At 39.7% G+C, this 13,491-nt stretch overlaps 1 protein-coding gene across 2 annotated transcripts in view; it reads right to left on the bottom strand.

The window, feature by feature from the left end:
• PLPP1 (phospholipid phosphatase 1) overlaps positions 1-13,491 on the bottom strand; it is a 61,606-nt gene that overhangs the window by 3,974 nt on the left and 44,141 nt on the right. For both annotated transcript variants that reach the window (XM_054282238.1, XM_054282249.1), the window contains exon 4: positions 10,465-10,522. In XM_054282238.1, the coding sequence (XP_054138213.1) occupies positions 10,465-10,522 (58 nt within the window). The remainder of the gene's footprint in view (positions 1-10,464; positions 10,523-13,491) is intronic.

Here is a 13,491-nt window from a genome sequence, read left to right as displayed (position 1 = left end):
TTTTCCCCTTCAAATTGGTGGGCACTGCATATTTCTGTGGGCCTCAAACTCACCACTAGGGAAAATACAGTTTAGCCACTTCAGAAGTTATCTGTCACACCAAGTTCTTTTAACAAAAGGTGTTTTAATGGACTTACTGTGATAGTACCTCTGGATTTACCAACAGTAGACCAGAACACTACAAAGTGCCCGATGGAGCAGAGGAAGGTCCCAGGAGCATATGCTGGTAGCCTGAAGAGCTGGCTGATGATTTAATACTAGCTGTACTTCACTCTTTCCCTATTCCCACTAAATTTTCCTGAAGGCAGTTAAAATACCTTGCTGCAATGAAGTTTTTTTCCATATAAACATTTTTGGAAGTTTGCAAAGGGTGTATAGCCGTAGTAGGGAAAAAAAGGGTTATGCAACCTTTTTGCAGATATGTGAGAAAATAGGTTTACCTATGAACACAAGAAGAAAATGGGGCAAGGCATGCAAATGCCAGCTCAGTGCACTGAATGACCAATAAAGCAATCTTTGGCCTTAGGCAAATTCTTTCTGCTTGAAAAAGCATCAGACAAGAAATTTGGATTTGACATCTACATGAAAGCTTGATTTCTGTACTTTAGAGTAATCTCCCATCATGAAGATCTGGAGCTGTTCTGTCAGCTGCAGAGCATAAGCAGTTGGCTACAGACTTCACAAATTCTGGGTGATTCTTCACACCATCAGCTCCTCTATCTGTACAGGAAACAGCCAAAGGTCTTCTTGCACCTTCTATAGCAAATAGATTCACAGTGTTTTAAAACTAGGTATGAGAAGGGTGAGAAATGATACCACAGATCAGTCTTAGGCTGACTGGTCATCATGTGTTTAATTTCAGAAATAGGAGCTGTCATCCTGGTTACAGTTGGGTTTGGGTTTTTGGGGGTTTTTTTTGTTAAGTTGAAAATAATTGCTTATTAACCAGCTGCTGCAATAGCAAATGCCACGTTATTTTTAAGCAGGTAGTTTCAAACTGATACTGCTTTTAACAGGCTCTGAGTTGTGCTACCCTGCCAAGCTTCTTCCCACTACTGTGACTTGCTCTTAGAAAAACAACAGCAACATGTCTGGCTGCAACAGGCATCAGGGCCACGCAGGAAAATACAGCAGCCAAGGAGAGGAGGAACTTTTGCCGATGATTCATTAAATGTAAATCAAGATTAACACTGGAAATACTCAAAATTTTCCTTTATATAGTATTAGCCCTTATGTAGAATTAAATGCACAATATGGAAATGTCCTAGCTCCATGCTGCATTAACTCTTGCTACTATTTTGACCCTGTTGGCTAACAGAGTGCAATGGCTTCATGCTATTGACAGAACCTCCTCCTTTATGGCATACTTCAGGTTCCTTTGCTCCTCTTTGAAGTCACAGAATAGCCTCAGAGAAAGAAAGCAGAAGCAAATCCCTGTCTCTCCACCCAAGCCTCTTTTCTAGAAAGGAGTAAGTATATAAGAAAAACTTGTGATCTATAGAAGCCACAGGAACTTTAGGAAATCTCATCTGGGAATACTAATGAAATGCCTCCTACCAGCATTTCTCATATTGCAGAGAACAAATTTGTGAGCCTATGAACACAGCAGAAGCATCCCAAGCTGCTCTGGTAGTGACCGACTCCTGTCAGCATTCTGACCATGCCAGCCTCCCTCCACACTGTTCTGAGCATTCTGATCCTTCACCAGTTGTCTTTTAGCTATGCTCCATAGCTCTCCATTCCCCCATCCTGCTGCTTCTTGTGTTTGCTTCGTTCATTCCTTTTGAAAGTGCAAAGAGATTTCACAAGACTTCTTTTTAATGGGATTAAATAATCTTGGGGGTTTTTTCCCTACTAGTTTACTCCATAATGAAAATATGTCCTCTGCCACACACATCCTGAACGAAATTTCTTCTTAATCTATGGTCTAGTACTTCATTTCTAAAAATACAGACAAGCAATGAAGAGAAACTCACAGCTACTTTGTGGCTCCTTGCAAGAAGCCACAATCATGAATGGAAGGGTCTCTGCAACTGGAGAATTATTTGCTACTCCACATTTCTAGCATGGCTTTTGAGCATTTGCTCTTTCAACAGAGCAGTATTAATTTACGTAAACACATGCCTACTTAATTTGGAAGTACAGTGACTTGTGTTTCCTACATGGGCTTCGGGAGGTGCAACCATGTGGCTTCACAAGGAAACTTCCTAACAGCTAATATAATACTTCTTCAGTTTAAGGCCACAGAATTCTTTTAAATCTACCAAAACCTATTCAGTTCACCAACCAAGATGGTATTTCAGATATTTAGTTTCAATATCTAATACTCCTTGGTTATTTTCATTCCATACCTTCTCCTATTTTTTTCTAAAACCCAATTATACAGAAATTCTGCACTGCAAAATAAATTTGCCTATTAAGGTATGGGAAATCCTCCTTCACTTGTTCAAGAATGGATGTCAAAAGGAAGAAATCTGGAGAGGAGAGGGATTGTGGTGGTGTTCCCCCACCAAGTAATGGTACTACTTGTACCAACTGATTTGTTCTGATACTTTTCAAAAATAGATTCTCCTGATACCAAAAGATCCCAGTAATTGTATTTCCTACAGGGGTCTTGTCCTAAAGAACAGGAGCAAGGCAAACCTTCCCTTTAGATATTTACCTATTTTCACTCTTATTTCCATCTCTCAAACCATAAGGGAATCACTGCATCATTAACTTAAGAGCAGAACAGTGAGGGAACAGTTTCCAAGAGAGAAAACTCCCCTGTGACATAGAGAAATGGAAACACTTCTCAGTTTGTCCAAGTGCAAGTAAGACTCTGGAGACAAAACAAAGTTGGAGAAAATCAGTTCTCATGAAATAAATCCCTACTTTGAGAGATCTCTAGTTGACAGACGTTTAGAAGTGAGCAAGTAAATGGCATGTACTTTACTTAGCTTAACATTTACTATTAGTCATGTCTGTCTTTGGTTTATGGTATCTGCCTGAGCAGTACAGAAGAGCCCTATGGCATTACTGTCCAGGAGGCACAAAATACTCCTGTGGTTACGGTCACTATTTGGATCCATTACTGGCTACTGTTAGGAAAGCTCATACTTCAAAGCAGGTCTGCTGACCCAAAAAGTCCCAAGAGCCACAAACCATAGGGATTCTTCCCAAACCAAGAAGCTCTGATTTAGGAATGCTTAAGCACATTCAAGTCCACAAGTATATGGTTTGCTTTGGGATTTCAGAGGTGGAGGGAGTAGATCTGGAGCTACTGTGTATAGGTGGTTTTGTTAATGAGGCAGGGGTGGAAGGAAGCAAAAGCACAGGAAGCACCAGTGTTTTCAAGTCTTCGCAAAAACAGCCTTTGCACTAATATGAAAAGATGGGGCAAAATTTTTCAGAAGGCCTGGGATTAGGCATTAACAGCTGAGAATCCAGGCACATTTGTAGAATAGGAAAATTTCATTTTTATATATATCCTAAGGACATCCTTACAGGAGACAATACCCCCTTGCCTAAGACTGCAAAGTCTTCCATTAGGAAGCTGGGAAGATGCACAGAGTGCCAGAGTAACTATTCACCCTCCAACTCCATCAGTAAATACACACTGTAGCCTTTCGTGGAGGAGAGGGCAGTGCAGTAGTCACACTACAACACACTTGCACCAGACAGTTTGCATCTGAGCATCTTTGATAACAGCCCATATTAAAATATGAGCCTCCAAGAGAAAAGACAAGCTGAGACATTCAGGATAGATTCCTGCATAATGTTATAAAGCAAGTGAAACCAAACATTTAGACAGATACACAGGGATAAGTGATACAGGTAAGTGATCTGCCATCCCTGTTACAGTCCTGTTCGGCAATCCAAACACCTCTTCCCTGCTCAGACTAAGGAGAGAAACAGCAGAGAGAAAGGCTCCCTTCAGAAATTTTCAAAGCTTTCTCCTACATCTATAAATGTTTGCAGAATAGCTCTTGCCTTTCTGCTTGTTATGGGAAACTTGAGAGATGCGTTCATATAAAAGCTAGTTTGTATAAATGCTGTTACTCAAATAGCTTTGTATAAGAATTATTAATCATATTTCAGCTAGTACAAACTCTGAAATTCAAAGAAATATAAGAAATCCAGTAAACAGTTTAAAAATTGCAGTTCTGAGCACAAAAGAATCACAATATGTGTGTCATATACAATCCTACACTTATGCAAATATTACAAATTTAAGTGCAACACTTTATTTTGTACCTGGAAGCACTGTATCTATGAATAAACACAGAGCTATAGACATCAGCCAACAAGACACTGCCTGCAAACCAGAAATATGGATAATGTCTCTCCCATCTACTTTTAAACACAGCAGGCTCACATCCAAACAGAAAACTGTATTCTAAAAGGAATACAGAGCCACAGAAGAATTCATGAGTCACTCATGAGCTGGGCTTCTAAAAAAAAAAAAATTAAAGGAATAAAATCAAAAAGAGACTTAGACTTCGATGACTGTCAATACATTTTGCTTTTTTAATGAAATCACCTCCTCTTCATAAATACATATTTATGACCCTGCCCAATCTGCATTATTATATGTCTTTTGTTTTATTTTGATTGGGCAGAAAAAAAAGAAAGAAGCAACAGTTCAGAATTAGTTCTTCCCCTTCCAGTGAGGGAAAAAGATACAGGTCAGCAGTGCCTTCAGTGTGGGGGTATGTCTGAGCTGCTGTTCAAAGGGGTGGTAGATCCCTATTACTCTGACCATATCTGTCTTCCCTGTGTCAGCTCTAATGTTTGAACAGCCCTACAGGCAACTGATCTATGGGAGAGCTGAACTGGGGGGAAATGGCTGAACTACCAAGAAAAGGCAGAATATGTACCAGTCTGGGCTCTTTAAGATAGCTGCATTCTGCTGTCAAAGGCAACTGATGTGCAAAAGCTGCCTCCTAAGCAATGGGCATAAATTCCTGTTACTAGTAACAGCTCAGCTTTCAATTCAATATCAACACTGTAATCAAATCTGTTCTAAACAAATACTACTTGTCCAGTGAGCAATGAGGTTTTTTTGGGTTTTAACCCTCCAGCCTCAATTTGGCTGTACATTGCCAAAATAATTTCACATTGACATAATTTTTACTGTAAAGCAGGATAAACAGTAACATTTTATTTTGTTGTAAATTGGAATACAACATTTACCTCTTTTCTGACAGGAAAAAAACCACTGGAAGTTAGTACTTTAACGTTTACTAGAAGAACTAGAGCACTGCAATGTATTGCTTTCAGCTCAGTCCTAGAGGAGCCAGTTCACAATACTGGAATTATTACTAGTGGCCCTAACTTTCAAGCAAACCACGGAGAAATCAGGTTCTTTTGTTTCCTTACCATAAAAAGTCTAAATAACAATATTACAAGAATACCAGGAGCACATACAGGTAGAAGCGTGAGTGCTTCCATACTTGAGCCTTGCAGCATGACCAGTTACCCGTTATTTTTTAATCTGCTGAAAGTAAGGTACTTGATACTATGCACAGCTACAGCCAAACAAAGCATTTTCAGTAAGACATGTGTTTTCATTAGTTTTGGAAGACTAGTCCTCAACTTTCATGTGGGCAAGAACACAATAAAGACAGTTCTGTGGCTCTAGTCAAAAGCATTTGCAAAAGTGAAGAAATGGGTGCTGCGCAAACAGACATAGCTAAAATACTATGCTAAAGACTCTTGTTTAAGTACTGTTTCACTCAACCTCCCATCCCAACATAAACAATCAAGATCAGAATTTGAGAGCAGAGGTTCACTGGCACATTTGGGAGCACTGAGTAACAAAAGCAACCTAAAGCCTGTTTTCACTTGTGTTTTTCCTATGATCTCTCTACAAAAGGTGGCTGCAGCCTTTTTCAGTCCCTGCCATTAAAACACCAGTTACCCTCCTCTTCTCATCTGTAATTCCATGTGACCTTGGATACATAAAATGTTCCCAATGACTTGTAGGAGAGCCACTCAAGTTACATTGTGCAAGATTCATCATCCCTTTCTGTCCCAATCTAAGCAGCACAAACACGTTGCCATCCCCAGAATAGCAGTGCCTCTTGGCTGGGTTTGTGCAGCCCTGTTCTTCATCCTGGGATAGGTGCTGGCAGGGAAGTGCCCAGGCCAGCTACAGCCAAAACTGATTCTCTTACAGAAACATAATCCTCAGGGCCACACCCATTTCTGCCAACTGTTCTTACTACTGATGGCAGCATGCATTTAATATTTTAATTTAAAATAACTTTTTAAACATACTTAACTTGAAAAGTCAAAGCAAAAACTGCCTGCAGCATCCCCCCCTCTAGGGCCAAGGTGCTAGTTTGGTCACATAGACACTGGTAAAAGAGGTGTTCCACTATACTTGCTCTCCCATTTCCAAACCAGGATTCAATAGTTTTGAAACAGGAGAGGTCATGCCAGCTGTTTAATTGTGGAAAAAAAGGAGCAGCATCAGGAGAGGACAACACAGATAATTTGGGATCCATCATCTGTTATTAGGTCACTGGATTCCCACATACTGCTGCGGTCAAACTCCCTCTAGCTTGCACACAAAGCTGCTGTTGGCAGAAGCTCTGATCCCAGAGATAACAGCTCTGCTTGGCAGAAGTTCTTATCCCAGAGATAACAGCTCTGCTTGGACCCAAACTAACCCATCTAGCTCTGCCAAATGAGTCTCAAAATACATTCTCCACCATAGCTTCCTAGACTGACAGACTGCAAGCAGGTTTTTTTCTGGGGTTTCATTAATTCTATGTTAGGAAACATAAGAAACTTAACTTTAACCTGGGAGTGGGCTGAAAACTCAAGATTTAAATTTGTCTACCTTGACACAACAGCTTTTATACAGGTGCAATGACCTCCGTGCTTTGATGTATACTGCTGCTTATTTAAACAGATGGATAATATAAACTATTTAACATTTCCATGCAACAAAGAGTTAAAGTAGAGGATTTGATGACTAATACAGTGAGTTGTGTTTCCATGTGTGGCCTCTGCAATGAGATGGGACACGCAGCATAGGATTATGTTCAAAATTGCAGCTTTTTCTCCTGATACCAGCAAAGCCATGCAGTCAGGACTCAAATAATTTTGGCAATCTCCTGGCAAGAAGAAGAAAGGAATACTCCTTTACCATAATTCAGACTCTTGAAGAAGTCCAAACACTTGCCAAGTCAAAAATGCCATTGAATCACAGAATTGTTTAGGTTGGAAAAGAGCCTTGAGATCATTTGAGTTCAACTGTTAACTCAGCACTGCCAAGTCCAGCACTCATTTATGTCCCCGGGTGTCACATCCACACTTCTCTTAACTACTTCCAGGGATGGCAATTCCACCACGTCCCTGGGGGTAGCCCAGTCCAATAGTTGACAATCTTTTCCAAGTACTCTCATCCTGCTGCTGGCTGCCTAGGACCCCACCTGGCTACAACCTCCTTTCAGGCAGCTGTAGAGAGCTGTAAGGTCACCCCTGAGCCTCCTTTTCTCCAGGTTGAACCCCCAGCTCCCTCAGCTGCTCCTCCAAGGACTGGTTCTCTACAGTCATGGATTCACCTGATACCTACTACATTCAGCAGCTACCTTTTAAGAGCACACTTTCTGCAGTACACATCCACACACACCAGACTCCTCCAGCTGCCCCAGAAAGCAGCATGCTAGTGTCTGGTTATCATTAACACAGCCTCTGAGTAATGCCACATGCTAACAGCCTGTCCTGCTGGTGACTCAGCCCATGGCTGCAGAACGGGTGAAGGGCACAGATGAAGCCAGCATCAGAGTTCAGAAAACAAACAAGGCATCAAGTGCTGCAGGTTTGGCTTGGAGCCAGCTGCAGCACTCTGCCTTGCCACGTGGGCAAGTGTGTGTGTGTGTGTGAGTGTCTGTGTGTGTGAGTGTGAGTGTCTGTGTGTGTGTGTGTATGTATGTGTCTGTGTGAGTGTGCGTGTGCATGAGTGTGCGTGCGTGTGTTTTCTTCACCCTCTGGCACTAGCTGTCCTTTTGAAGACATCTGAACTCGATTTGGTTTCTTGGTATGCACTAAGGCTATGTAAATCAGCAAGACGAAAACATGCTGCACAGGAGCCATTAACCTTCTTCAGATGTCCCTACAATGGCCTCATGGCAGTTTTTATGAATAATGAATAATCTTATTATCAGACAGAAGGAAGCAGAAATCTAATCTCCACAAAGCCTCTTATTTTTACTGGGCAATATGGCTCAGTCAAAGACAAAAAATGGGTGCAGAAACAGACAGGGCTCTGGAAACTCATTGACTAATTAATGGAAAACAAAGTCATCTCCAATGAAACACTTCCTGTCATCTTAGAAGAGTTAAAGGCATTTGTACCCCTCTAGCTGAAGGATGCTACTAAGCAAAGCCATGTTTTGCAGTTACTACGGAACTGAGTGAACACAAGGACAGCTCTGAGCACAGCAAGTGTCAGAACCAGAACAGACACAAGGATAGGATTCATGGTATTTTGAGGTAGCTTGCATAGGAAGGGTTTGATTTGCACTGACTTGACACCTGCCCATGTGGGAGGTTGCCAAGAATCAAGCTCATACACACAAAGCCTCAAGACAGCTAAGGCTCATAATTTCCTCTTCAAGAACTTTCCAGACAAGCTCTTTGCATGGGTTCAAAAGAGTATGCCACAGGCACTCCAGAAAGCATTATTCAAGCCACATGAAGTTAGTAACTTCAAAATAAAGAACTCTTTACTTTCTTGCCAAAGGCTGAATTTTTTCCAAGCGCAGTAGGTTAACTAAACAAGGTCTTAACTCCAGGCTGTTCAAGACATCTTCTACTGTCTTGTATGCATCTAGAAAGTTGTATTACCTAATGTGACCCATTACCTTCAATTAATGAGTTGAGAATTCTCCTGACCACCACCCTTTACCCAGGCTGCAGAAGAACATGCCTTACATGGGACAGAGGTAAAAGCTCAGACAGTTCAAGATCTCTGACAGGCAACTGTAATCCACTCAGTATGAATTATAAACAATACACATTGCTACACACCTACCAAGGTTTTTCTTATCTCCAGGTTTGTCCTTCTGTGAGATTTAAGTATCACATTATCAAGTTGTTTAACAAAACCATGTGAGAAGATGTTGGATGAGAAGAGTCTGACTGAGCCCAGAGGGGGAAGTCAGTATTAGGGTGCTCTCTGTATAGCAGTAATTGCTTCCCTGTACTATGGAATGAGTGGGTTTGGCTTTGAGGCAATATTATGAGTGGACCCATAAAATTTTGGAGATTACCAGTCATAATGAGCAAAAAAAACTTTAACAGCCAACAGGAAGTCATACCACCATATTTGAGTCAAACCCAGGATATAATACTTTTATGAACTCTTTGTATTTACATTAGATAAGACTGGTAAGCAGGGGAGACAATCTGAACAGGTTTAGCCATAAAAAAACCTGCATAACAGATCAAAACTGAACATCAAGCTTCTGAGATAGCTTTATTTTAAAATAAAGCTTAAAAACTACCTAAACCATATTGAAGAGCCACCTCTTCTGTGTGTAGTTGTAGGGGTTTTGCTTAGTTTGAACAATTGGTTCACTCACAGTGAATGTTATACTAATGCCTTGAAAGAGTGAAAAAATTAAAATGCAACAAAGACAAAAAAAGAAAATTTAATCTGAGGTCTGTAAAAATCATGGAATGCATATATTATGTTAGCAACTTATGTCCAGGACTAGAGTTTAATTTTCAACTACATTAACAACAAAATTCCATAAAGTTGTTAATGCCTTCTATGTTACCACTTAGCAAGGGTAACAAAATCAGTCTTCCCTAAGAGTGAAGATTATTTGTCCTAGTTCACGAGAACAATTTCAATGAAAATATAGTAATCCCTAAATGAAGCACTTCTGAATTGATCTTATCACTAATATTTACTGTCCCCTTGCTTTCCTCACTCTTGCCTCTCTGTCCTTAAAAAATATGGAAAAATAAAAAGGAATTTGAAAACTCAATTTGATCTGTTGTTTTGTGCTTATGGGCCCAGACATACTTGATCTGTGTTTAAGGGTCTTTGCTTTATTTTAAAATAGGCTTTGCACATCTCATTAGATCAGATATGTTTCATTACAGATTTTTATAAGGCTTATAAATTTAAAAGTATTATAAGCCTTATAAATTTTATAAGGTTTATAATACTTAAATTTAGTTACATTTAAAGTAGCATCGTCATTTCAGAACACACTTGTCACTGGGCTCATTTTAGACACGGCACACAAGCCAAGTACCATATTAAGTATTCTTAGGCATGCTGAACATCATTCTACTTCTTGTCCCAGTATCACCACCCTTACAACTCCTACTGAGAAGTCTCTAACTGTATCAGACAAACATCCTACAAAAGCCATATACATAGCAGCCAAGTAAATATTCAGTACTGGGTAGCTAACAGATCTTTTGTTATCACTTAGATGGAAAGAGCATACTTACTGCTACGAAGAGCATACAGTACATGGAGAATGAAGAATGGCCAGAATAGAATGATAGTCTGGAAAAGAAAAGATCAGACATCATCAGTTTCCTTTTAGAACATTCAGTCTGCAGTGATACTAATGTATATTATACAAGTGAACTGGTAAAATGCAAACATGTCCATACCACTCTTCAAGGAGGCTCCCTAGGCACATCACACATTTTGACCAGGAGTACAGACTTCAGCAGTTATCCAGAGCTAAACTGATCTCTACATCAAACAGTAGGTACTAGACTTTTGACTGAAGTTTGAACAGCAAGGGAACACGTCTTCAAAGACAAGTGTCCTTTAACAGTTCATCTTGACAAATGCCAGAATTCTTTAAATGTATTTACATCTTAAAAGTCCTTATAGTCACAGTATATGTATGAATACAAATTACATTAATCACCTCACAATAATCACTTGCATTTAGTCACCATCAAGAGGCAGTAGTTAACAACTAGTATCTAGTAGTTTATATTGCATTTGTACAGCTTTGTGAAATGTATGATTCACACAGACCCTAATTATTTACTATTGAAAGGTAGGGGAAAGGCAGGAATGCAGTTTGCTAGCCAGTCAACTGCAAAAGATGACACTTCATCTGATTTGTAGAAGTGATTCGTACTTGGTGATCTCATTCAGAGTGTCAACATTTCCTTCAGCTCCCAAAGGCTTGACAACTGACACTGGCAATCCAGGATTCCCCTGGCCAGGTCTTCCCCTGCACAGCTGGTTTTGTGAGGAGCCACAGATGTAAAATAAACATCACCCACCTCTTCAAGAAAATAATGCAAAATGTAAAGACAATTTTGTCTTAAGGAGGGAGATGAAAGAACTGTACTTGGCACTACTTTTTTCCATTTTACGTACAGAGCCTTGTAACAGTGCTGCTCCACAGGCCAACAGCCAGGTTTCAGCCAGCCTTCTGTGCAATTTCACTACACAACCAGAGCACTCCCCCCTCAGCAGGTTGGCATACAAAAGCATGCCCGGATTAATAAAGTTTCATAGCTCTGCAGTCTGACCTCTACCATATCCACCAGGTCCCTTGTTTTGGTGCCTCTGCCAGGCAGAGACCCTGGGGCCAGGGAAACTCTTAGTCAAAGGAAATATTTCCACTCTTTGGACTAGGAGAAACAAAGGCAGCTCTGACATGCGGCAAGATAATGAGGTTAAAGATGCCCTGCTCAAATACCACAAAGAAGGCAATTAAACTGTACTGTGCACAAGTGAAACTGCAAAACTTCCTGAATTATTTGGCATGTGTAACATTTAGAAACTGCATCAGAAAAAGTCCACACAGGTTTATTCCAGAGGTTTTAGAGCTTTTTGTTTACGGTTGATTTAAAACACTGGCAACAGCTTTTGGTTTCAGAGGTACTAAATAAGCAGTCTGAAATAAGATGACTTTTGTTCCACCAACTGGTATTTTCCAATTAGCTTCTTAAAAAGAAAAACTTTGACAATGTACTAGCTTCAGATGTTTAAAGTTCAAAACCATTAAGACTACACTGTAGCTAGAGATCCCTTTTCCACTCTTGTACTCAAACACTTAATATTTCTGGGCAAGAGTCCACTATGAAAACCAACATAAACATTGTGAAGAGTCCTGTCCTTCAAACATGTCATCTGAGAATGCAAAGCATGCTGTTCTACAGAAGATACAGAATAAGGAATTATTGACTCCTGTGACAGTGCTTTATCCAATAGCTGTGGGGCTATTCCTCTTGGCCATGAGATGATATTTTCTACAACTATTGAAAGCTGAAGGAATTTAGAAGACTAGTAAATGATAAAAGGAAAAAATACCATTCTTTAAGTTTCTTTTGGAATTCCTATACCCTTTTAAATGTGTTCTTGACTACTGTATTTTTTATTTCAGGAATTTATTAGCCTAAGGTACATGAAGAATACCTTGTCCCAGGTTGAATATTACAAACTTTGAACGCATTTCTTATCAGGCATAGATAAGTATGCTGTACATGACTGAAAATATTGTGCTTAGCACATGAAGTATTGCCAGAAATACAACTGGGACAAAGTACTGATCCAACTTGCACATAGTGCAATCCCAGTGAAACCTCCTTGGCAATACTGCTGTCTCTAGGCTTCTTTAAGAAAAAGACATTTTTAAAAAATCTTAAAATCCTTTCAAAACACTAAGATTGACAACGAAAAATTTCCCAACAATTCATCAGCATATAAATAATGTCTTTTCAAAGCCAGGAGAATGTCATGGCTATCAGACCAGCCAAGCACTTGGCTTCCTTGTGATCCTACTGCAAGTGCTGGTTTGCCATAAGCCAGCAACAAAACAGTATAGACAACTCTCCAAATCCCTACCTTTCACCAGTGAAAGAAAGGCTAACTTATCCCAATAGAATTCACACATCAGATTCCAAAATATCCTTTTCAAAATAGTCTTAGAACAGTATCTGGTGAAACTGAAGTATCATGAAATAGAGCTGGCAAGTGCAGTCTTGATCTGATTGTTTCCGAAACGGCCAACTCTGACATCAAAAAAAAAAGTTTTTTAGAGGTCTACGTCTTTCACTCCATCAATACCTACCTCACAGATCTCTTCCTATGTCCGAAATTTGGCTTCATTTTAATAGGAAAAAAGCATAAGCTTTACTTACTTCCACTTGGACAACATATTCCCAAGTTAGAAGAATGCCTTAAGTAGAACCATAAAACCAGTTTCAGGTCTCAGTTGAGGTTTAAAGTATAACCCTAGTTTCCAATGTACACAGTAGAGCTGGACATCATAAAAAGGTCTTAAAAGAAGGTAATTTAAGGACTGTTTTGCTTTCTTGAAACTTAGCTTCGTCATGAATTTCACATGGTTTCCAATAAAGACAAAGACAGTAAAGAAGTAAAGACACAGCAGCTCTTAAAAAGGTTGCCATAAGATTGACTACAATTTATCACTATGGTTCATTACTAAACGTCTGCATTTTAAAAGAATACCTGGAAAAATAATCAAAGTACAAACAATT

This window comes from Melozone crissalis, unplaced genomic scaffold, assembly GCF_028551555.1.
Source record: "Melozone crissalis strain CALT ecotype California unplaced genomic scaffold, PUWL_Pcris_2 ptg000005l_1, whole genome shotgun sequence".
Lineage (NCBI taxonomy): Eukaryota > Metazoa > Chordata > Aves > Passeriformes > Passerellidae > Melozone > Melozone crissalis.
The sequence above is the reverse complement of the archived record's forward strand: the minus strand, read 5'-3'. Positions and strand labels throughout refer to the sequence as shown.